This window comes from Lotus japonicus, chromosome 4, assembly GCF_012489685.1.
Source record: "Lotus japonicus ecotype B-129 chromosome 4, LjGifu_v1.2".
NCBI lineage: Eukaryota > Viridiplantae > Streptophyta > Magnoliopsida > Fabales > Fabaceae > Lotus > Lotus japonicus.
The window spans coordinates 175,088-197,471 of record NC_080044.1 but is presented as its reverse complement, the minus strand read 5'-3'; the positions used below and the strand labels follow the sequence as shown (position 1 = coordinate 197,471).

Sequence of the window (22,384 nt, the reverse complement as noted above, 5' to 3'; positions counted from 1 at the left end):
ACTTGAATTCATCTGCAAAATCAAGATTTCTAATATTTTTCAAAGCATTCTGGTGAATGTGCCATGCACATTGACGATGCGTGGTATTCGGTCACACAACTCTAATAGCTTCCTTCATTGCTAGATCTCCATCTGTAACCGCCACCTTAGGATGCCTGTTAAACATTGCTTCAGTCAAGGTTTCCAAAACCCATATGAAAGTCTCAGTTTTCTCATCATGAACAAGTGCAGCAGCAAAGATAGTTGTTTGCTTGTGGTGGTTGTATCCACAAAAAATCACAAGAGGTTTGTTATACTTGTTCTTCTTGTATGTGCTATCAAAGGCAACCACATCTCCAAACACGTTATAATCCATTCTACTGGTTCCATCACACCATAGCAAGTTAAGGAGATTACCTTGTTCCGATTTGTTGTACTTGAAGAAAAATAGTGGGTCACTGTCAAGTTTTCCTTGTAAATAGGACAGCGCCGCAACTGCATCACCATCTTTGACTCTTTTCCTTTTTTGCTTGTCTAGGTGGTTGGCCAAGTCCTTGCCGGTAAAGCCTACGGACTCAGCCCCACCTTTTTGGCCCATCATCACCTCCATAATATTGCGGGTCCTCACACCAAATAGGTTCATACCTTTTCTGCTTGAGCTTTGTCCCCTTCACTCAATTGCCGGAGTTTTGGAATCAAATGAACATGCTTATATGGTGTTAATGGGTGATTGTGTTCATCGCAAAAAAAAACCACTTTCCACCTTTTACTGCTAGAAAAACAACGAAATCGAATTCTAGCAAGGCAACCCACTCTAGTAATAGGCTTAGGTTGTTTTCTTCTGCCACTATTATGCATATGCTTCTGATGCCTTTGTCCAGCCCTATTGCACACCACCTGTCGTGAGATAATCTTGCCATCATCATCCTTGTATACATCATCTTTTCTTGGAGAGAATCCACGGATACGAGCATATTTAGAATAGAATTCACATGCTTCCTCCTCAGAAGAGAAATCCATCCCTCTAATGTCGTCTGCAGACAATTCAGTAATCCTTTTCATGACTTTAACTTCTACATCAGAGTTTTTTTGACTGTCATTTCCAGTTTCAAACATCTCATCGACATCCACAAAATTTTCCCCATCATTATCCCCTTCATTCACACCCTGCTTCAAACCGTTGGCAGGGCTAGAATTCAGACTATCATCCTCATCGATGATATAAAGCTCGTCATCAAACGGATTAAGCCAGTTATCTCCTGAAGAATCATTCATTTTCCCAACTCTGAAATAAAATCAAAACCGACGATTCAAGACATTGCTACCTAATAAAACCATACTTAGGGTAAAAATAATTAAAAATCATACCAGTTCAGGTAGCCGCAACTTCGATCCCTGCTCAATAGAGTAGTGTACAAGTCGAAACACCCGTATCAAAATCTTACAGCGACACAGACGAGCACAACCAAATTCATCAGTGAAAGCACAGTCGAAGAAGAATCACCAGTGAAACCCTCGAAATCACACAAACCAAAGGCTACCGAAAACGACAGTTCAAATAGATGAAATGAAATCAGGAAATCAATCTAGGTGACTTCAGGAACAAAACCTATCTCATGAACCCTAATCTAATCTTTCACGAACCCAGAATGTAAATTACCTCCAAGATCATTTTAACTTACCTTTTGTTTTCTTTTACCTTAGCTAAGGGACCAACTTATAAATAAATGAAGTTAGGGGGTAAATTCATGATTTACGAAAGGCTACTGCTATTATTCCGGATTTAAAAAAATCGAAACAAATGAAATAATGTTATTGGTCCAAGCAATTCCTGTAAGCTACCCATAAAAAAGTTGCGGGCACCACAGAAATTGCCATTTTTTTATTAGAAAAGTCAAATGTAAAAAAAAAGGATTTTATGTACCAGAAAAATAAATAATAGATCATATCTTATCTATACTATACTACTACAATGAGCGTCACCTCCTCATTCTATGTATTTCTTCATTAATATTATCTCTTATACTATAATTAGTAGGTAAATAATGTCATATTTATATTTTGGGAATGCTAACTTACTCTCACTTGTTTTTAGAAGGAGTAAGTTAGCATGCAACACCTTTTTGGACATGACATGGCTGATTTGGATCCAACTCACAGTCCTCGTGATATGGTTCCCCCATATTTATTTCATGATTTTTGAGTCTTCCGATTTTTCAACTTGATCAAATTTGAATTCCAATTGAATAAAGCTCTTCTTACCGATCTGTTCCTTTCTCTTCCTTCTTCTCCATGGATAGTGTCTTCTACTCAATTCTGCATCTCACTAGTAGCATCTCATGGTGTTTGGATTAATATTAGAAGTTGAAATTTTCATTCATCTAATTACAAGTTACAATGAATCAATCAATCAATGATCCATCTTTTTAGAGAGAGTATTTATGTATCTTCAATTTGGCGTTTACCCAGCGAGATTTCCATGTGAAATCAGATGAATTTTTCCAGAAGCAACTAAGAGATTGGCACTGTGGCAAGCGCTGGAAAGAACTTGGCTACCGAAAACTGGGTCTAATTTTTGGTGTTATAATTTTGTGTTAATGGAATGCTGGAAGTAAATTAATTTTTGAAGATGACATTACCCATGGTAAATAAGAATAGTAACGAGAAAGTGAAAGAATGTAATAAATGAGGAGGTAAAAATTAATTGCAGCAAGAGGAGGATGAAGACAACAAATTAGAAGAAGAAAAATAACTCAAGAAAAGGATATATCATAGTTAGCGCAGGAGAGAGAAATAATAGTTGCAAATTTGGAATGGAAATTGGAATGGTTGGGTCAAGGAGAGAGAAAAAGCCTGATTTTAGAATTAAATAAAAACAAAGTTACACAAATGCTCATAACTTAAATCACTTTAAGAAAGAGAAAATTAGAGTTTTTTTGTCCAAAAGAAAATGTGTTGCATGCGAACTTACTTCTTCTAAAAAATAAGTGAGAGTAAGTTAACATTCCCTCTATATATATATATACTAGTACTTTTACCCGTGCATCGCACGAGGGATATTCATTTTTTTTTGTGTGTATTTCTTTTAAGTATATGAGTTCTTTTAAAAGATATTTTAGGGATTAAAATAGCTAAATTTATTTTGGATATATGAAATCATAAATTTGTATGTTTTTTTGTGTTGAAAGTTTGTTTTTGTTTTTTTGAGTAACTATTTTACTTTTCTCTTTTGTACTTGTTTTTCTAAATGCTCGATTGATAGTTTTTCGATATCTATTAAATAGTCTATTCCAGGGAGTTAAAGTTATGTGCTAAAAATAGCCATTGAATGTTTTTTTTTTCAATTAGAATAATTACTTTGTGAATAAAATTGAAAGTGTATCGTTGTACATTTCCTGTAAAAAATCGTATTCCACATTGCGAAAGATTTCTTTATACCATAATACCAATCTTTCAAATTCTCACATTAAAGTGTATTTAGCTTTCCTTTTTATTTGAAATTATATAAATTTAAAATGGACAAAACTAAAAAATAACCATAAAGACAAATTACTTAAAGAACCTTGTTCGTAATTCCTTTATATTTTTTATTTTTCATTTTTCACTTTATGCTTTTTATTTAAACATTTAGAAATACTACACCTTTTTTAATTCGGAATTCAAAAATATGAATTTAATTTTAAAACAATCAACTTTCATTTTTTAGGATTAATATATTTTATAAATTCTAACTAATTAATCATGTGTTTTGAAATTCCTAACTGATATTAATCACATATTAACTGCTAATTGTAGTGCAAAGATTTTTTTCCTTTAATTAATTGTTAAGGAAGATATTTTTTTGTATCGTCATTATGAGCATGAATGTGTTGTGTGGTGTTTAAATTATAAAACCAACATTAAAAATTATTTTGCATTGATATCAAATTTATGTTAAAACTATGAGTTTAATTTCTATGCACCGACGGTGCAAAGTTTTTTTAAACTGTCAACCAATCAGATGTTAAGGATGTGCCACGTCAATTAATGAAATTAAAAACTTGATTAATAATTGAAATTTCTAAATGATATTAATCACATATTTATTTCCATTATGAGCATGAATGTGTTGTGTGGTTTTTAAATTATATAACCAACATTAACTTTTTTTTTTGCATTGATATCAATTTGTTTTCAAATTTATGTTAAAACTATCACTTTTTAGGATTAATATATTCTATAAATCGTGATGAATGTCTTTTATTGGTACATCGGTAAAATAAATTGCATCATCCAGAGATTGATATATGACCTCTCTCACCACAGCCCATATGTGCCCTTGCTCTTACCACTTGAGCTATCATTGGGGGACTGTGAGGAATGCGTCTGTTTATATTTTGTAAAAGCGCAATCATTTTGATCTCTATGGAGATGGGTTGTACATCTTTATCATTTTAATGGATATGCACCGGTGTAAAACTATTCTACATTGACATTCAATCAATGTTTGTCACACAAGAGAGAGTTACATTCATTTTTTATTTTAATTAAAATAAAAACATATTTGCTTATTTTGCAGAACTCAATTGGATGTCAGTGCATATCAATTAAATTCTTATTTATTTGTGATTTTTACCCCTATTTAGTAAATGCTACATTATTTAATTTTTGTTCTACGGTAGTGATGTCCCTGACCACAAATGTATTATTTTTTACCTTAGAGGGATACGTGATGTCTACACCAGTTTTTAAATGCATTTGTGCTGCTACCCATAAAAAAATAATTTACATGTGCCTGTATAATAATTCAGTCATTGTTAAATAAATGAAAACAATAGATAAAAACCCATCTTTACCATAGAGACCATAGATAAATAATAGAAATAAAAGCTAAGAATTAATGAAATGCTAACTTTAAAGAAGAAGGCTGGATTCAAATATGTAAAATTGGATAGAAATACACAAATGATACAAAAAAATATTCTCTTCCTAAGCTACTAAGTACTAACTAAGTCCAAACTGAAATGTTATCTTCCTTGACACACTCACTCATTGAAAAAGACTAACTGAAACAGAACTTGTAAGGAACTCTTAATAGGGTTGAATACTCCTCTCCACAGTTTGCAAAGTATCATAAACAAATAAGATAAAGAAGCACTTTGCTTAATCACCCTTCCATTCGACTGATTGCCTTCAGATTTGTTCATTCTAATTATAGTCCAAACCTAGCAAACATGTTCTGCAAACAAACAGTTGAATCTCAATCAGGAGAAATTGAAGTAGAAAATAAAAAAAGGAATTAGAAAATGTTCCTCCATCCACACCAATCATCTGATCAAGCGCGCCACTTTAAACTGAGATCATATTGGCTTTAACAAATAGACAAAAAATGAATAACTACATGTTGATCTTATAAGATAAAGTATTTGAGACATGTCTCGTTTTGCCAACCATGTTGGCTTACAAATGAGACAGGTTCTTATGCATTAGCCACTGTTCAATACACTCAGTACGGTAAACATGCCTGCAACGGAGGGATCCGATATCATCTCATTCATTCGAGTCTTATAAAACCCTTTGCACATGCATTGCAGAAGGACAAAGAAATCACAACCTGTCATATTAACTAGTTTAAATGAATATTTCTTCTGTTTCAGAAGTTTCATCATGGAAGATTGAACATCAATTGCACTTCACTTCAACCTGGTTGAATAAAAGGGAGGATTTCAGCTTTGAGGCATGGAATTGTGAATCGGTACATGACACATTCCACGACATTGGAAAAATAAAACGAAACCAAAAGAAGAAACAATGGAAAAATAAAACATACTCTTTTTTGAAACCAAAACTTGACTTGCAAGGACTCTAATCCAGCTCATAGCCCAACTCTTTTCTATGCTTTTCATTAGGATATGGACACTGCTTCAAATAGCTGAAAAGAAGAAGTTTAAGAAATGCAAAATTAAATAAAAAAACTAAGCAACCAAACATATTACGTTACAGAGAATTAGTATCAGCTAAAAATACTGTGCAATGAACACAGTGATATGGAAGCTTTTCTCTTATAAATTGAGAAGTCCCTTATGTGATTATCATTTAAACCCATAATGAGAACCATATTAAGTGATCTCAATGGGAAAAACAATAAGTTGTAGTTCACTCAAGATTAGATGGAGATTTCTTCTTATAATAAAGAATTGATTTCAATGTATAAGACAACAGTGCAAACTTAATCTGCTAAATATCACATACATGTGCAACCATGATAATTCTGCTAAATATATAATCAACCTGATTACGACTGATAGCTTTAGTGATTGGATATCCTAAGCCCACAAAAGAAAGAAAGTTGAGAAAACATGAAAACTTGATACAATTTATAGTTTTTCTATATCTTGGTACACTTTACAGCTTTGTGAAGTTGGATATACCTGCAGTCCATGAAATATTTTCTGCATTGAAAGCTTAGGAGCAACATCCACAAACCCAGCCTCCTCACAAAAGTGTCAGAAAAGCATGTTTTTGGAGCGCAATCAGTGGACCAAGATTCTTGACCATAAGAGATGGATAAGGTAGTTAATAAAGAAGTTTACCTGATAAACTCCAGGACCCCCACTTCCTGATCATCTCCACTTGTGTTCATTGCACGCAGCAGAGGAGCGAAACATGTATAAAACGATAGTAAGGGAAAATAGGTTTTTTTAATGAGATAATAGAAAAATAAATATAGAAGTAAATGGCATTACCTAAAGGCACAAAGATGTAAATCAAAGAAACAGAAAGCAAACCTTTTTGTCCAGCGAAATCTTGCCATTAAACATTCATCCACCATTGTTTGGTCTTACTCCGACAACTCCACCTGTCTCAGCGTCAAGTACGAAATGAGATCAAATGTAACCATAACACATAACATGCACCAAAACAAGACCAACACATGATTTCTCATCAACATGAATAATATATATCAGAACTAACTAAAAGGCAGGGAGAAAAAGAGACATCCTTAAACAATCAGACTTCAGAGAGAATGGAAGGAGTGAGGAGTTTGTATTTGGGTGCTTCAGTGAGAAGCTTGTCATAGCTGGCTTGATCCTTTTTCTTTCCCTTGCTCAGATGGAAAAGCTAAGGTTTGCTTACAGGAAAGGGAAGTTAAAACGACCATTTTAATGTCTCTTTTAACAACTTGGTCAAATTTTTTCTCACTTCATTTTAACCCATAATATCAATAATTATAACATCTTCAACATACTAAAAGATTTTAAAACCCAAAATTGGTGTTTTCAATTAAATCAATTGTTGTTCAACAGGTTATCAAAAGTTAGACTATAATCAACTGATAAGCTTTCAAAACACAAGTATTGAAGGTAGGTAATCGCCATAATCAAGGAGACTGGCTCGTCATGAAGCTTATTAACCTTATCCTCAGGCTCCTTTTCTTCACTTTCATTAACAGGGCTTTCCTTGTTTCCATCTGCTGCCTCTTTTTCCTCGGTCACCCTAAAACATAATATAAAAAGGAAAGAGCGTGTAAACAATTGACTACCAATTGAAAGCCAAACAATATTCCACAGGAATCATGCTCTAAACTTTATAATTACTATTAAAATTATGGAAATAGATTAGCTTACTGAGTAATTTCATCAGACTGTGTTCCCCAGTTACCATGTCCAACACCTTCACGTTTGAACCCACTTCTGCAAGAGGAACAATCTCAACATAGATTGATATAAAGTTGAAAGAATGAAATTATTTGTAATAAGGAATTGATGTTACCCTCGTCCGGTCCCACTATGGCGTTCAAATGTTCTCCGTGGCGTCCATCTTCACCTTCTCGTCGGACGGCTGCGAAGGTGTTAGAGACCATGGATGAGAAGGAGGTGGAAAACGGAAGATATGAAAGGGAAAACGGGCTATGCTATTAAAACTGCTGCAAGAATGAAAACGGTTAAACGGACGACTCGAGAAGGTGGAAATATGAAAATGGAAGGAAAACCAAAACGTCAAGTAGATCAAGATTGCTGGTCGATTTCAAAGCCTTAACTTATAACTTATTGTCAATCAACGGTTGAGATTGAATCTAAATGAAATAAAAGACATTTTGACTAAAATAACCATGACCAGACTTCATAGTCTTTAAAATTATTTATTGATTGACAGATTTACCCTCAAAGGCTGCAAAAACTCTCCCTTTTTCATATATATATATATATAGGAGGGCTTCATTATTAAAATAGTTTTGGTATATTGATTCAAAGCATACAAAATTAGAAAAAAAAAGAGAATTAGAATATAACTAGGATTATGAAAAAAAATAACTTAAATAGGTGATATGTGTATTTAAAAAAAGAAAAATGAGAGACGAAATATGAAAATATCTGATGTATGCCGACAAAATACTGTTATTTCAACTGTGCATGACGCGAGATCAATACTAGTAAGGATGAAAAGAGAATACTGAATAATGATTGTCATATCGATAAGGAGAGTTAGAAATGGTACCCCCCCCTTTAAAGTGAGAAATTTCCAAAATATCCATGTTTAAATAATTCCCGAGCTTTTGGTACATCGGGAACATCCCGAGCTCTAAGTCTCGAGATATATTATAATTTTCCTGATGATAATTCCCGAGCTTTGGTACCTCGGGAACACCACGAGTCTTAAATCTCAGGATATATTATAATTTTTCTGATGATAATTCTCGAGCTTTGGTACCTCGGAAACATCCCGAGGGTCTAATTCTTGGAATCTTTCTTAGGGCTATGCTTCGGTAATTTATAAACCTGGATTTTCGAGCTTTGTAAAGCTCGGAATGTTCAAAAATTGATGCCGAAGTTACCAAACCTCGAGAAATTAAACCTGACTCAAAATATCATTTTCCGAGACCTAAAGCTCGGGAAACAACTTCCAAACCCGAGACCTAAAGCTCGGGAAAATCCTCAATCAGAAATGTCCAGCACGAAGACGATGATGAACGATGAAGAAAACTTACAATCCTGAGACCTAAAGCTCGGGAGAGGAAAGATGAGGAACGTGATGATACGCAGATAGGAAGGCTCGGGAAAGGGAGAAAAAGTGGTGTTAAAGCATGGAGAGCAATTTTAGGTTTTTTAGAAAATGAGGGGGTACCAATTCTAACTCTCATCGATAAGTGAACAAAGTTACTTACACGTCAGGTAGAATCTGGAGCACACGGGGAAGTTGTTCTACCGTAGGACGGAATTAAACAAAGATTTTTTTTATGTCCTTCCTTATCCTACTCCGCATCTATGTACTAGGGACAAATTTTCCCTCATCCACCAAAGAAAAGCTTTTAATAATGAGAGACAACCAAAGGAAAGTAAGGTGATAGTAAAATAATTTTGATAGGTTAACATTATTTTTCTCCTACATCTCAAGAAAATAAGGTTTAGAGCAATATTTCCCACCTTCATTATCTAATTAATAAAATTGAGATTAGGTGAGTTTGTGTATTATCAACGTTTCAAGCCCAAGTGAGTTCTTGTGCGGGGGTGTAATAATATAAAACCATTCAGGTGACAAACAACTTAAGCTTTTAGGATAATTGATTGTTTGAAATTACCGTATAAAGAACTTCAAGACCGTTATTTAAAATAGTTCTTATTTTTCCAGTTTTTTTAAATCACCATTTTTTCAACTTTGAAAACATTTTTTTCTCTGAAAAACAAATTTTCAAAATTGTTTTTAAACCAGTTTTAAAATATAAAAAACTGAAAAAGAAAATCACACAAGTCCTAATTTTCTCATGATGTTGCATGTACATTCTTTGGAAAATTTACGCTCATGCTTCATCTTTCTATTTTCCGATGTAAAAAAAAGAAGATATACATCTAAAATATAAGGTGGCTTCTAGCATGGATGAGCATCATGGGTCATTCATGTGTGAAAGAGTGTTTTGACATGTTACAAGTGGTCATTCATGTGTGAAAGAGTGTGAAAATAATATATTTAAGAAATTCATGACCTAATATAAGAGGTTGGGTAACTAGTTGAATAAAAATAATGATATAATTGTGAGAGAGTATGTATGTAATTTGCTATTGCAAATGCTTGAATCCCTAATAAGCTGTGCTTCAAATACCCAGGATATAACATCTACTTTAGACCTCCACATCCAAGTATTACACAGGAGCAAAGAAATATATATATAAATATAACCCCTGCATTGTTCCACCTACGCACATCCTTGGAAATACTTTCTCAACAGATCACCTAAACTCGTTTCCTTTCTCCCCTATCACCCCATCGTTAGCGAGGGAGTGCTTCTAGACACAAATTTGAATTTGTGCAGCATTCGAAATAAAATAACCAGAAATTTATCAGAACCCAGATCTGGAAAACAAAATAAATTCACCAATTAGAAGCAAAAAGGGTAGAAAGTTCATTGCAATCAAGGAGGTGTGACGGCTAAGGAAAGGAGAAGAAGGCAGATAATCCCCAACTTAAATCTTAACTTCTGATTTAGCAATATTTTCTTCTGATTATCTTATATTGACTTATATAACCTTTTAAGAAATAACATGTTCTCTAAGTAACCGGCAATAAAATAAAATAAGGCTTAATTGCACATTTGCTCCCTCATCTTTCATCATTGTGCAATTTGCCTCTCTTATGTTTAAAACGAGCGAATTTACTCCTTCATGTATGAATTTGTGAAAATTAGCTCCTTCCGTTAGTGCGCCATTTAAAGGTTAACGAAAATTGCTGATGTGGACACCATTAAATGACGTGCCTCTGACATTTTTTCCATTGGGATGCCACTAAGACTCCATGTATGTACATGAATAAATAAAAATTCAATCAATAAAAAATTCTAATTTATTTAACGTTAATTTTAATTAAATCATTATTCCTATAATAAAAAATTAAACCATTAATCATTAATATCTCTTTTTACCAGAAAAAAACCCAATCTCTTTCTATCTCCATCTCCATTGAAATGACAATAACAAAAACAATCAAAATCAAAATCTTCATCCCCAATCTCTATCTGGTATGCTCAGCGTGGAATTAGTCATAAGTTTGGTGCTATTATTTGCTGGTGCTTGTTCCTCTTTAGATGGCTGGGTTATGCTTCTTCCCTCGCAACCATCCTTCTGTTGTTCACCTTCGTTTCCAGCAAAATAACATTTCTCCGATAGTTCAGATCTAAGGAGAAGAAGGAGAAGATAGTGGGTTGAGAGGGGAGTGGTGGTGATGTAGTCGTGGGAGTGGTGGGGTTGGTTTGGGGGGTTAGGGGTTGCGGTGGCTGGGAGAATGAGGAGGAGGTTAGGGTTGAGAGATGGGAACTAGAAAAAGGAAGAAGTTGGGGATTCTGGTGTTTTGTGATAATATTAGGAGAAGAAGTGATTGTGATAAGATTAGGAGGCTTAGATTGAGAAGAAGTGATTGTGATTAGAAATTGAATTTTTTATTTTACGATGGAGGCTTAGATTGGTTTGTAAACTGATTTAGAATTTTTTTAAAATTATATTTCGTTGTGTTTTAATTTTAATTTGGTTGTTGAATTGAAATGTTTTATTTATTTTCTCTTTTATTTACTTATGTGTCTAGGTGGTATAAGTAGTAAAGTGGTGCAAAAGAAAGGTTAAGGTGGTGTAAATAGCAGTGCCACATAAGCAATTCTGTTTAATTTTGGACGGCAACTTAACAGAAGGAGTTAATTTTCACAAATTCATACATGAAGGAGGAAATTCGCTCGTTTTAAACATGAGGGAGGAACTTCGCACAATGGTAAAAGATTAGGGAGCAAATGTGCAATTAAGCCATAAAATAATTATCCTCTCTTTCACGGTGAATTAGCACTAAATATTTGATCTTTCACGGTAAACAACCTAATCACACTTTCATGCTAGTCACCACCAAAATATAATACTTAATTACACTTTTGATACCTTTTTTTTTGAAACATATTCTATTAAGATAATCAAGTGGCCAAATTGGCAATTACATCAGATTGAACCAAAACCTCAACTTCCGGGGGAACCTCCTCTATCCAAACGTAGTTTGGGTATTTAGAAGAGTCCTTAGCTAAACGATCAGCCACAGAGTTCCCAGAACGACGAACAAACGAAAAACGACAAACATTAAAACCTGAAATCAAGTTCCTACAATCACTAAGAATAGACATCAAATAAGAAGAACCTTGTCTTCCTTTATTCCAAGCTTCATATAACTGCAAGCAATCGGTCTCAAAATACACCTCCAAAAAATGGAGATCCAAAGCCAACGTGATCGCCCATCTAAAAGCCAATGCTTCTGCTAGGAGTGCTGTTGAAGTGCCCACCGGATAGGCACAGGCAGCAGCCATAATTAATCCCTCATTATTCCTAGCTATCAAGCCAAAACCTGCAACTTTATCCACAAAAGAGGCATCAAAATTTAACTTAATGACATTTGCTTGAGAATGAGACCATCTCGTGTTGTACTCCACCGTCCTGCTCACAGTTGGACCGCTTGGAATTGATTCCAGCGCTTTTAAACGTGCCAGCACTTTCTCCACACTCGGTTGCTGTCCCTGGAAAAGAGCCCGATTTCTGCACTCCCAAACAGCGTACAGAAACGTGAGTGCCCCCCCAATAGGCTTGCAAGCCACCACCGAGATACGACAGGACAAGAGAACAAAGCATGGCTGCTTGTTTCAACCGCTGTCTTGCAAAAAACGCAGGTATCATCAACCTCGATTCCCCGCCGCCGAAGGACACCATTGACGGGAACAATGTTCACCGCCACCCTCCATGCAATCTCCTTGCACCTGGGTAAAGCAGCTGCTGTCCAAAGAGCTTTCCAAAAACGCGTGGGTGGAGGCTGACCTGTGGACGAAGAAGGCGAGCTTCGAAGTCTCTGCTGTTTAACAAACTCGTAGCCAGACTTTGCAGTGTACGCTCCATCAATTGTTTCTGGCCACATGAGAACATCTTGCCTAGGCACCAAAGGAAGAAGAGTTTGTAAAATCTCCTTTGTTGTTGGAGGCCAAAACACAAGTTCAATGAGATCCTTCTTCCATCTTTGCGGTCCCTGAGATATCAAATCTGAAACATGCAAAAGATTAGTCTCATGAACAATATCCTCCCTATAAGTAAGCGGCACACCACTTGGTAACCAAGAGTGACGCCATATATTAATATTTGCCCCATCACCCACCCTCCACCGGGCTCCTTCCTCAAACATCCACCGGGACCGGTAGATGCTCGTCCAAGTATAACTAGGACGATTATGCTTTTTAGCTTCTAACAAAGGAGCACCGGGGGAAATAGATATCCTTTAAAACTGTGGACAAAAGAGAGTTAGGATTCTTTAAAATCCGCCACCAATTTTTCCCTACCAAAGCCATATTAGAAGCCTTGAAATCACGAAAACCCATACCTCCTTCCCTCTTATGCCGGCAAAGAGCTTTCCACTTAAGCCAATGAATTCCTCTTTTTGAAGCGTCACCACTCCAGAAGAACCGGCTAATCATCCGCTCAATATCTGCACATAACCCATCAGACAAAATAAAACAAGACATAACATATGAGGGGATAGCTTGCGCCACTGCTTTAATCAGGACCTCCCTCCCTGCACGAGACAGAGAGCATTCCTTCCACCCTTTGAGTTTCTTCCAAACCCTTTCCTTGACAAAATTAAATACCTGGTTCTTTGACTTACCAATAAGTGTCGGCAAGCCCAGATATTTATCATAACTCTCAACGGCGTTCACGCCCAAAAGCTCTTTCAGCTCATTAAAACAGGTACTAGGCACATTGTGGCTACATGAGAGCATAGATTTGTCAAAATTAATGACCTGGCCAGAAACTCGCTCATAGACAGCAAGGATGGACCTTATACACTCCGCCTCCTGATGGTTCGCCCGAGCAAAGACAATGCTGTCATCTGCAAAAAGGAGGTGAGAAATAATAGGTGCAGAACGAGCTATCTTAATACTAGTCAGCATACCAAAGGCAATTTCTTTCTGAATAAGAGCAGAAAAAACCTCACCACATAAAATGAACAGATATGGAGATAGCGGGTCTCCTTGCCTGAGGCCCCTCCCTGGATCAAAAGGAACCTGAGGGTTCCCATTCAGCATAACCTGGAATCTCAAAGTGGTGACACACTCCATGATAAAAGAAACCCAAGCTGATGGGAACCCCATTTGGATCAAAACACTTTGCATAAATGGTCATTTGACCCTATCATAGGCTTTTGACATATCAAGTTTTAAAGCCATCACACTCTTTCGACCAGTAATCTTTTTTTGCATGAAGTGAAAACACTCAAAGGCAACCAGTGCATTGTCCGTAATTAACCGATCTGGGACAAATGCACTTTACGTGCCACAAATAATATCAGGCAATATACATTTAAGTTTGTTTGCCATAGTTTTAGTAATAATTTTAAACAACACATTGCACAAACTTATTAGCCGAAACTGGTTCGCATGCAAAGGTCTTTTAATCTTTGGAATCAAAACCAGAAGAGTTTGATTGATAATACCTGGTGAGAGCTCTCCATGCAAGACCTGAAGGCAAAAATGTGCCACATCGTCGCCAATGATAGGCCAACATTTCTGAAAAAAATAGAGCCGGAAGGCCATCTAAACCAGGGGCTTTTGTCGGATGCATCACAAACAAAGCATCCTCTACCTCCTCTCTGGTGAAAGGAGCATTTAAGATGGCCAAATGGCCTTGAGTTAATCTGCCCGCCACCAAAGATGTGGCTTCCTCAATCTCTGTCGGCCCTGAAGTAGAGAACAAGTCCTTAAAGTAACCTGTTAGGACCCTACCAATATCAGCATCATCTACCCACGTTCTGCCATCATCATCCTTGATCTCCTCAATCAGATTACGCCTACGGCGTTGTGAGGACTTTTGATGGAAGACCCTCGTATTACGATCTCTGTGCTTAAGCCATTTTGCCCTAGATCGTTGGCTCCACATAATCTCCTCTTGCTCAAGTAGAGAATCCAATTCAGCTTCTGCCCTCTGAATTTGGTCCCCCACCTGGGATGTGTGGTCCCTCCTTTGCAAATCCTGCAATATAACCCTTGTCTCCTCTACCTTCTTCGGAATGTTACCAAATTTCTCCATTCCCCAACTCCCTAAAGCTACCCCCACCTCGGCCAACTTCTGTTGTAAGCCATCAGCAGAAGCCGACCAGGTCTCAGCCACAACCTCTCCACATTCATCCCCATTCTGAAGCCAGACCTCGTCAAACCGAAACATATGTGTCCACCTCATAGTACGACGATGATGAGTACAACATCTAACCAAAATAGGATTATGGTCAGATTTGAACCGAGTAAGGTGGTTCACCCTCATCACCGGCCAAAAACCCCGCCAACTATCATTCACCAAAGCATAGTCAAGTCTCTCCTGAATTGTATGTGGAGACTTCCTCTTGTTTGACCAAGTAAAACGGTAACCCATGTACCCCACATCCTGCAAACCACAATCAACCAAAGTCTGAGAAACCAACTATAAATGCTCTACCTTCACCGGATCACCACCAAGCTTGTCCATAGGGCTCAAGACATCATTAAAATCACCAAGGCAGATCCACAGGACAGAATCAGGTGGTTTGAACCTGCGAATAAGTTCCCAAGTTCGCTCCTTCCTCCGCTCTTCAGGAAAGCTATAAACTGCTAGGATTTGCATCTTAGTTGCCACCATGGGATGCTCCACCCTGCATAAAACATGATTAAGAGAAGCATGCACAATCTTAACCACCACATCATCATTCCACAAAAGGCACAGACCTCCCGCACGAGAGCGACCTGAACCTGCACAACTCACTAGAAACAAATTAGAAAGTCTAAGGGAATGCCTCATAGAGAGCATTTCCTGGGACGATTTACGGGTCTCTGAAAGAAATACCACATCGGGAACTTCTGAATAAATGAGCCTCTTCAAGGCTCGAACTGCCCCTGGGTTTCCAAGCCCGCGGCAGTTCCAAGCTAACAACCTCATTGAGGTGGGCGGGGCTGTACCACAGCCGCCGCCGATCCCAATCCATCATCAGAGTTTAGTTTCTTCAAAGGGGGTGAGACACCAGTATTCCTCAAGTCCGGAGCTGAAGAAGACACCCCAGACCGCTTCATAGGAAGCCTATTATCCTTCACTGGACCCATACTCTTCTTACCTGCTGCATCATCTTTTCTTGGACCTTTGGGCCTTATCTTGCTTTGATTCTTGGCATGAAACGCAACCTCATGGGACAATGGTGCCTTAGAAGTTTCCTGTGCACCATCACCTCCAACTTTGGATGAAACCGGTCCCTTTGGACCATCCAAATCCCTATCCACCTCTTCGTTAGCATCTTTGGACACCTCCTCAAAATCCTCCTCATAATAATTTGAGTCTCCATAAGCATCGGAATTGGCATCCGCTCGTGGATCAGAACGCTGGCTATTGCTTTCCTTCTCCCCACAGCCACTAGGACCATATGCATCTTGATCATTATCATGAACATCAACCTTCAGTCATGCATACGGGGAATCCTCTCCTTCCCCCTTCCTCGCCTGATCACAGTGTTTCTCGACATGATCCAGGAGTCCACAATTCACACAATAACTATGCAGCTTCTCATACAGGAAAAAGACATGAACATTCTGGCCTCCCTCCGCAGCTAATACCTGTCCCCGTCGCAGCGGGAGCGTAGCATCAACCCAGACTTTGAGCCGGAAAAAGGACCCGAGCTTCCTATTCCCCCTTCTGTCTATTGTGATGAGGCCAGCAAAAGAATTTCCAAACACCCTTGCCACTGTATCAGACCAGAGACTATAGGGCAGATTGTGAACTTGAACCCAGAAAGGCACCCGAGTGATTGGCACCTGGGTAGGGTGGACATTAATATCCAAAATCTCTAGGGCCACCGTGAACCTGTTAAAGGACCATGGGCCAGAAGTAAGAACTGCATCCCTGTCAGCCTTTGAAGCAAAACGAAAGGTGAACAGATTGGCTTCAACCTCCCTGACTTCAACACCATTCCTTGACTTCCATAGGTCCTGGAACACATTCTTAAAGATTCTTGCACTGAAAGTGCTTCTGCATAGCAATTTGCCTACCAACCAAACATCTTTGCCCAACTTAGGATCCACACACAGAACCCCGACGTTGAGGACTTGTGCTTCTGGTCCGTCAAGGAAGATTTTCTTTCCGCGATCCATCAAACCAACGACACCGATTGTAAGATTGCAAAGGTTGTCAAAAGGAAACAAAATTAGTAACGAGGTTGAAAGTATGGGAAACACGTAAACAAGGCAAAGACTACCCCACTCACGCTGCACAAACACCTTTGACCACTATCACATGTAGGCACAGAAAGACATGCGCCGCCAATCGTCGAAAACCCTAGGAGAGCCCATAGGTTGGCACCGCCGAGTTAACAACATCCAACCCACTTTTGATACCTTTATTTTAAGCTTTGTGCGATTTCAGTCATCATAGTTTTTTAAGCTAATTAAATTCACATACGTTTAGAAAATGGGCAAATTAGGTTCTTTTGAACCACAAGTAGTGGCACAAGTGGTGAATGTGCATTTCCTTAAGGGATTTCGCGTAGGCTTCTGGCACGGGTTCGATCCCCTCTGAGGTAAAAAAAATAATATTTTTGTGGTCAGGGACATCACTACTGTATCTTGAGCCAGATTAGTCATGTGAGGCTCATTTCCCCGTGGAGACTGGTGGCCAAATAATAAAAAAAAAATCTTTTGCCAAACTTAATGTCACATATTTATCTTTATATATTCCTTTTCTATTCAAACATTTTGGAACTTGTGGTGACTTAGTGTTGAAATATATATTTAAGAGTCTAAACCTAAACAATTTAGTGAAATGATAAAATTTAAAGGGTTCTTTATGATATGAGATTAGGTTTTAAAGCACCGAAATTTGAGATAATTTTTTTTATAATTTTAGTTGGTGTAGTAAAATAATTAGAAAACTTCACTTCGAAAATTCAAATTTTAGGGTTTTAAGTCGAATCTTGAGAAGATAATTGTAACAATTTGAAAATTGGGGAACTAAAGTTGGTAAAAAGATAATGGAGCATAAAATCGCGCATCAATTATAGTGGATGGACATAAAATGTAATTAAACCAAAAGTTAGTAGGACTTTTTCAAAATGCATGGCGAAAGGAGAGGAAGAGAAGCACAAAATGAAAATAGTTTGCTTATTTTCTATTTTCATTTTCACTAAAAATTAGAAATAGAGCTAAAATTGAAGGAAAAAATTCAGCAATGATGTATGAATCAAAATCATTCACTCATGAATGCAACGAATTGGTATCACAACCAATCATGTTCATTTAAAATAATATTAGATGTTATGATTGGGATAAAAATGGAAATCAAAACTCAATAAAAAATTAAAAACATAATAAGATTAGGCAACGAAATTTTTCGAGCCTCGATCTGGCGAATTTCCACGCCGTTTCTAGTTTTCCACAGGTTATGAAACACGCTCCGGAAGGTGTGATCCAGGAACGGTTCCCTGCATAAGAGCTTTCCCACCAGCCATACATCTTTTCCTACCCGGGGAGGAACTGTCAGAGCGCCGAGGTTGATGACTTTAGCCTCTTTCCCTGACAGGGCGATTTTCTTACCCTTATCCATGCTGAGGGCGCAAGTATATGATTCAGATGGAAAACTTGCTAAAAGAGGGTCTAAGAAAGACAAAAAGAGTTGAAAGGAAATAAGGGGCGTGGACTCACGGCGCCGTGAAAGGACAAAAGAAGGCACAATGGTCAAACCGCCGCCGTCAAACAGCTTTCTTTCCCAATGTGCCGCCACTTGGCCATAACCCTAACCCTCCAAAAATCAAGGAGAACCTCTATACCTTCCGCTTCTCTTCAAAAGATGATCGTGATATGGTCCTGCTCTCAGGGCCGTGGTGTTTCAACAGATTCTCAGTTGTGCTGGAAGTCTTGGACATTAACGTGCATCCCACAAGGGTTCCTCTTATGCGTTTACCGTTCTGGGTGCATGTATTCGAGCTACCTTATAACTGCTGGTCAGAAGCTGTAGCCAAAGCTTTGGCGAGTGCTTTTGCAGGTTACATAACCTGGGACAGAAGGAATAACATGCGACTGGGAGCTTATTTCAGGATGGAGGTTTGGGTTGATATTACAATCCCTCTTATGAGAGGCCAAGCGTTGGCATCTGAAGATGGTGGGCAGATGGAAGTCTTCTTCCAGTATGAACGGCTACATAACCACTGTTACTTGTGTGGATTCATGGATCATGTGGCTAAGGACTACGACAAAGAACCTTTGGCCGAAGAGGCAGTGGCCCCTTATTCTGGTCTTCGCGCTGATGACAAACCCGGTGATTTCGAGGACTCTTCAAGGGGCAGAAATCGAAACCGTGGCCATGGAGGGAGATATGCAGAAGGCTCTAAACCTGCGTATAATAACACAAGAGGCAGAGATGATATGGCTGAAGGCTTTGGCGGGTATGATGCTGATATTGAGGACCTAGAATTTGATTATGCAGGTAATGATGCCGAGCTGTTTGATAATAAGTCTAACGACAAGCGTACTTACAAGAAAAAGGAGAGCCAGTCAGAGACAAACTCTAAGAAAAAACAGCATGGTGATGATGGTCATGAGGAATCAGACTCATCCTTTCCTGTTAATGACATACACATGCAGCGCAAGAGGTTAAGAGCTTCTTCTTCAGCTCCAGACCGTACAGGCACGGGGGCTACTCCTCCTTTGAAGAAGCAAAACTCAGAGATAGGATTGGGATCGGCGGATGCTGCTGGGCAGCACCGCCCACCTCAATGAGGATCTTAGCATGGAACTGCCGAGGGCTTGGGAACCTAGGGGCAGTTCAAGCCGTGAAGCGGCTTATTTTATCAGAAGCTCCCGACGTTGTCTTCCTTTCCGAGACACGTAAATCAGAGTCCGAGATGTTATCTATGAGGCGCTCATTAGGCCTCCCTAACTTGTTTCCTATTAGTTGTGCAGGTGGTGGAAAATCACGAGCAGGAGGTCTTTGCTTGCTGTGGAGTGATGAGATTGAGGTTCAAATAACCCATGGGTCATTAAACCATATTCTTTGCATGGCAGGGCACCAACAGTCTCACACTTAGATGCAAATTCTTGCAGTCTATGGCTTTCCAAAAGTTCACAATAAACATTGTACCTGGGAGTTAATTCAGAGGCTCAAACCTCCTGATCTGGTTCCTTGGGTCTGCATTGGAGATTTCAATGATGTTTTGAGCCCGTCCGATAAATTGGGGGGAGACCCAGTTAACATAGTTCATTTGCAGTTGGTAGACCAAACTTTATCAAACTGTGGTCTTTATGATGCAGGTTATTCAGGTTATCGATTCACGTGGACTAACAAGAGGAGTGTTCCGTCCACAATTGAGGAGAGATTAGATTATGCTCTTATTAATGATGCTTGGAGGGCTGTATGGCCAATTATTAATGTTGTTCATGTCACAAGAGTCCAGTCTGACCACAATCCTATTCCGCTGGCATGCAGTGTCAATAGAAGGGAGGTCATAAAGAATCGGAAGCACCTCTTCAGGTTCGAAGAGGTATGGCTAGAAGATAGAAAAGAATGTGCTGAGATAGTGGCTGAGGTATGGTCTGGCTCGCGTATGGATGTTGGAGGCAAAATTGCCAAACTAGGTGAGGCTCTCCATGGTTGGGGTCGTGAAAAATATGGGGCCATCCCGAAGAAGGTTTCTGATATGAAGGTGAAGCTACAAAACCTTCAACGGAGTACCCAAACTGAGGAAGTGTTAGCTGATATTAGACTTGCAGAGGCCGAGATGGAAGCGCTGTTAAAACAAGAGGAGATTCTTTGGTGCCAACGGTCTAGAGCGTCTTGGCTTAAACATGGAGACCGGAACACAAAATTTTTTCATCAGAAAGCAAGTCAGAGGAAGAAGAGGAACCGGATAGAGGAGCTTACAGATGACAATGGTCGTAAGTGGGTGGATGACAGAAACATAGCAAGGTTACTAACAGAGTATTTCACTACACTTTTCAATACATCCATGCCATCAAACATTGAGGCCGCCACATCCCTGGTTGCAGGTCATGTACATGAGGGCCACTTGGCCAGTTTAAACTCTCCTTTCTCTAGGGAGGAAGTTGAGGAAGCGGTGTTTCATATGCACCCCTCAAAGGCCCCGGGCATTGATGGGCTTCCTGCTTTATTATTTCAGAAGTTTTGGCACATAATTGGCGACGATGTGATCCACCTTTGCCTAGAGATCCTGCATGGCAACACCTCCCCAGGTTCTATAAACAAAAATCTTCTTGTTTTGATTCCAAAAATTAAAAAAGCAGTCCATGCTACTCATTTTAGGCCTATAAGTCTGTGTAATGTGCTTTTTAAGTTTGTTACAAAAACTATTGCGAATAGGCTTAAGTTGATTTTACCTGACATTATTATTGGTCCTCAAAGTGCTTTTGTGCCAGGCCGCTTAATCACTGACAATGCTTTAGTGGCCTATGAGTGTTTTCACTTCATGAAGAAGAAGATGTCTGGTCGTAATGGGATGATGGCGCTTAAGCTTGATATGTCGAAAGCTTACGATAGGGTCGAATGGCCATTTTTGCAGAGTGTTCTTGAGAAGATGGGTTTCCCTGTGGCCTAGACATCCCTTATTATGAATTGTGTAACTACTGTTCAATTTCAGATGATGTTGAATGGCAACCCACAAGTCTCCTTTGACCCAGGTAGGGGGTTGAGACAGGGTGATCCTTTATCACCATACTTATTTATCCTCTGTGGCGAGGTTTTCTCTGCTCTAATCCAGAAGGAGATAGAAGCTTCCTCTTTGCATGGCATTAAAATTGCCCGTCCGGTAACAACACCTGTTATTTCTTACCTTCTTTTTGCAGATGATAGTATAGTTTTTGCCAGGGCCACGCCAGAAGAAGCACATACCGTTTTGACGGTACTTGCTTCCTACGAGCAAGTTTCTGGTCAGGTCATTAACTTTGACAAATCCATGCTGTCTTGTAGCCGCAATGTGCCTAGTACCCGTTTTAATGAGCTAAAAACGCTATTGAATGTTAAGGTTGTGGACTGCTACGATAAATATTTGGGGATCCCTACCATTATTGGTAAGTCCAAAACCCAAATATTTCAATTTGTCAAAGAAAGAGTCTGGAAGAAGCTTAAGGGGTGGAAAGAACGCTCTCTCTCCCGCGCGGGAAGAGAGGTGTTGATTAAGGCGGTTGCGCAAGCAATTCCCGCATATATTATGTCTTGTTTTATCTTACCTGATGGTTTATGTGCAGATATCGAGAGAATGATCAACAAGTTTTATTGGGGTGGTGATGCATCGCGCAGGAATATTCACTAGCTTAAGTGGGATGCTCTCTGCAGGTCAAAGACTGACCGAGGAATTGGATTTCGGGACTTCAAAGCGTTTAATATGGCTCTTGTAGGGAAAACATGGT

The 22,384-nt window shown here is 38.6% G+C and overlaps 3 protein-coding genes across 3 annotated transcripts; 1 reads left to right on the top strand and 2 right to left on the bottom strand.

Moving 5' to 3' along the window:
- Positions 1–618: 618 nt before the first annotated feature.
- Positions 619–1,254, bottom strand: LOC130710554 (protein FAR1-RELATED SEQUENCE 11-like). The gene has a single exon (XM_057559864.1). It carries the CDS (start codon positions 1,252–1,254, stop codon positions 619–621), a length of 636 nt encoding a protein of 211 aa, XP_057415847.1.
- Positions 1,255–11,902: 10,648 nt separating this feature from the next.
- On the bottom strand, positions 11,903–14,110 carry LOC130710549 (uncharacterized). The gene is made up of 3 exons (XM_057559857.1): positions 13,342–14,110; positions 12,583–13,007; positions 11,903–12,493 (listed from the first exon to the last, which is right to left on the bottom strand). Exons 1-3 carry the CDS (start codon positions 14,108–14,110, stop codon positions 11,903–11,905), a joined length of 1,785 nt encoding a protein of 594 aa, XP_057415840.1.
- A 4,713-nt stretch (positions 14,111–18,823) lies between these two features.
- LOC130710548 (uncharacterized) lies at positions 18,824–19,741 on the top strand. The gene has a single exon (XM_057559856.1). It carries the CDS (start codon positions 18,824–18,826, stop codon positions 19,739–19,741), a length of 918 nt encoding a protein of 305 aa, XP_057415839.1.
- The last annotated feature ends 2,643 nt before the right edge of the window (positions 19,742–22,384 follow it).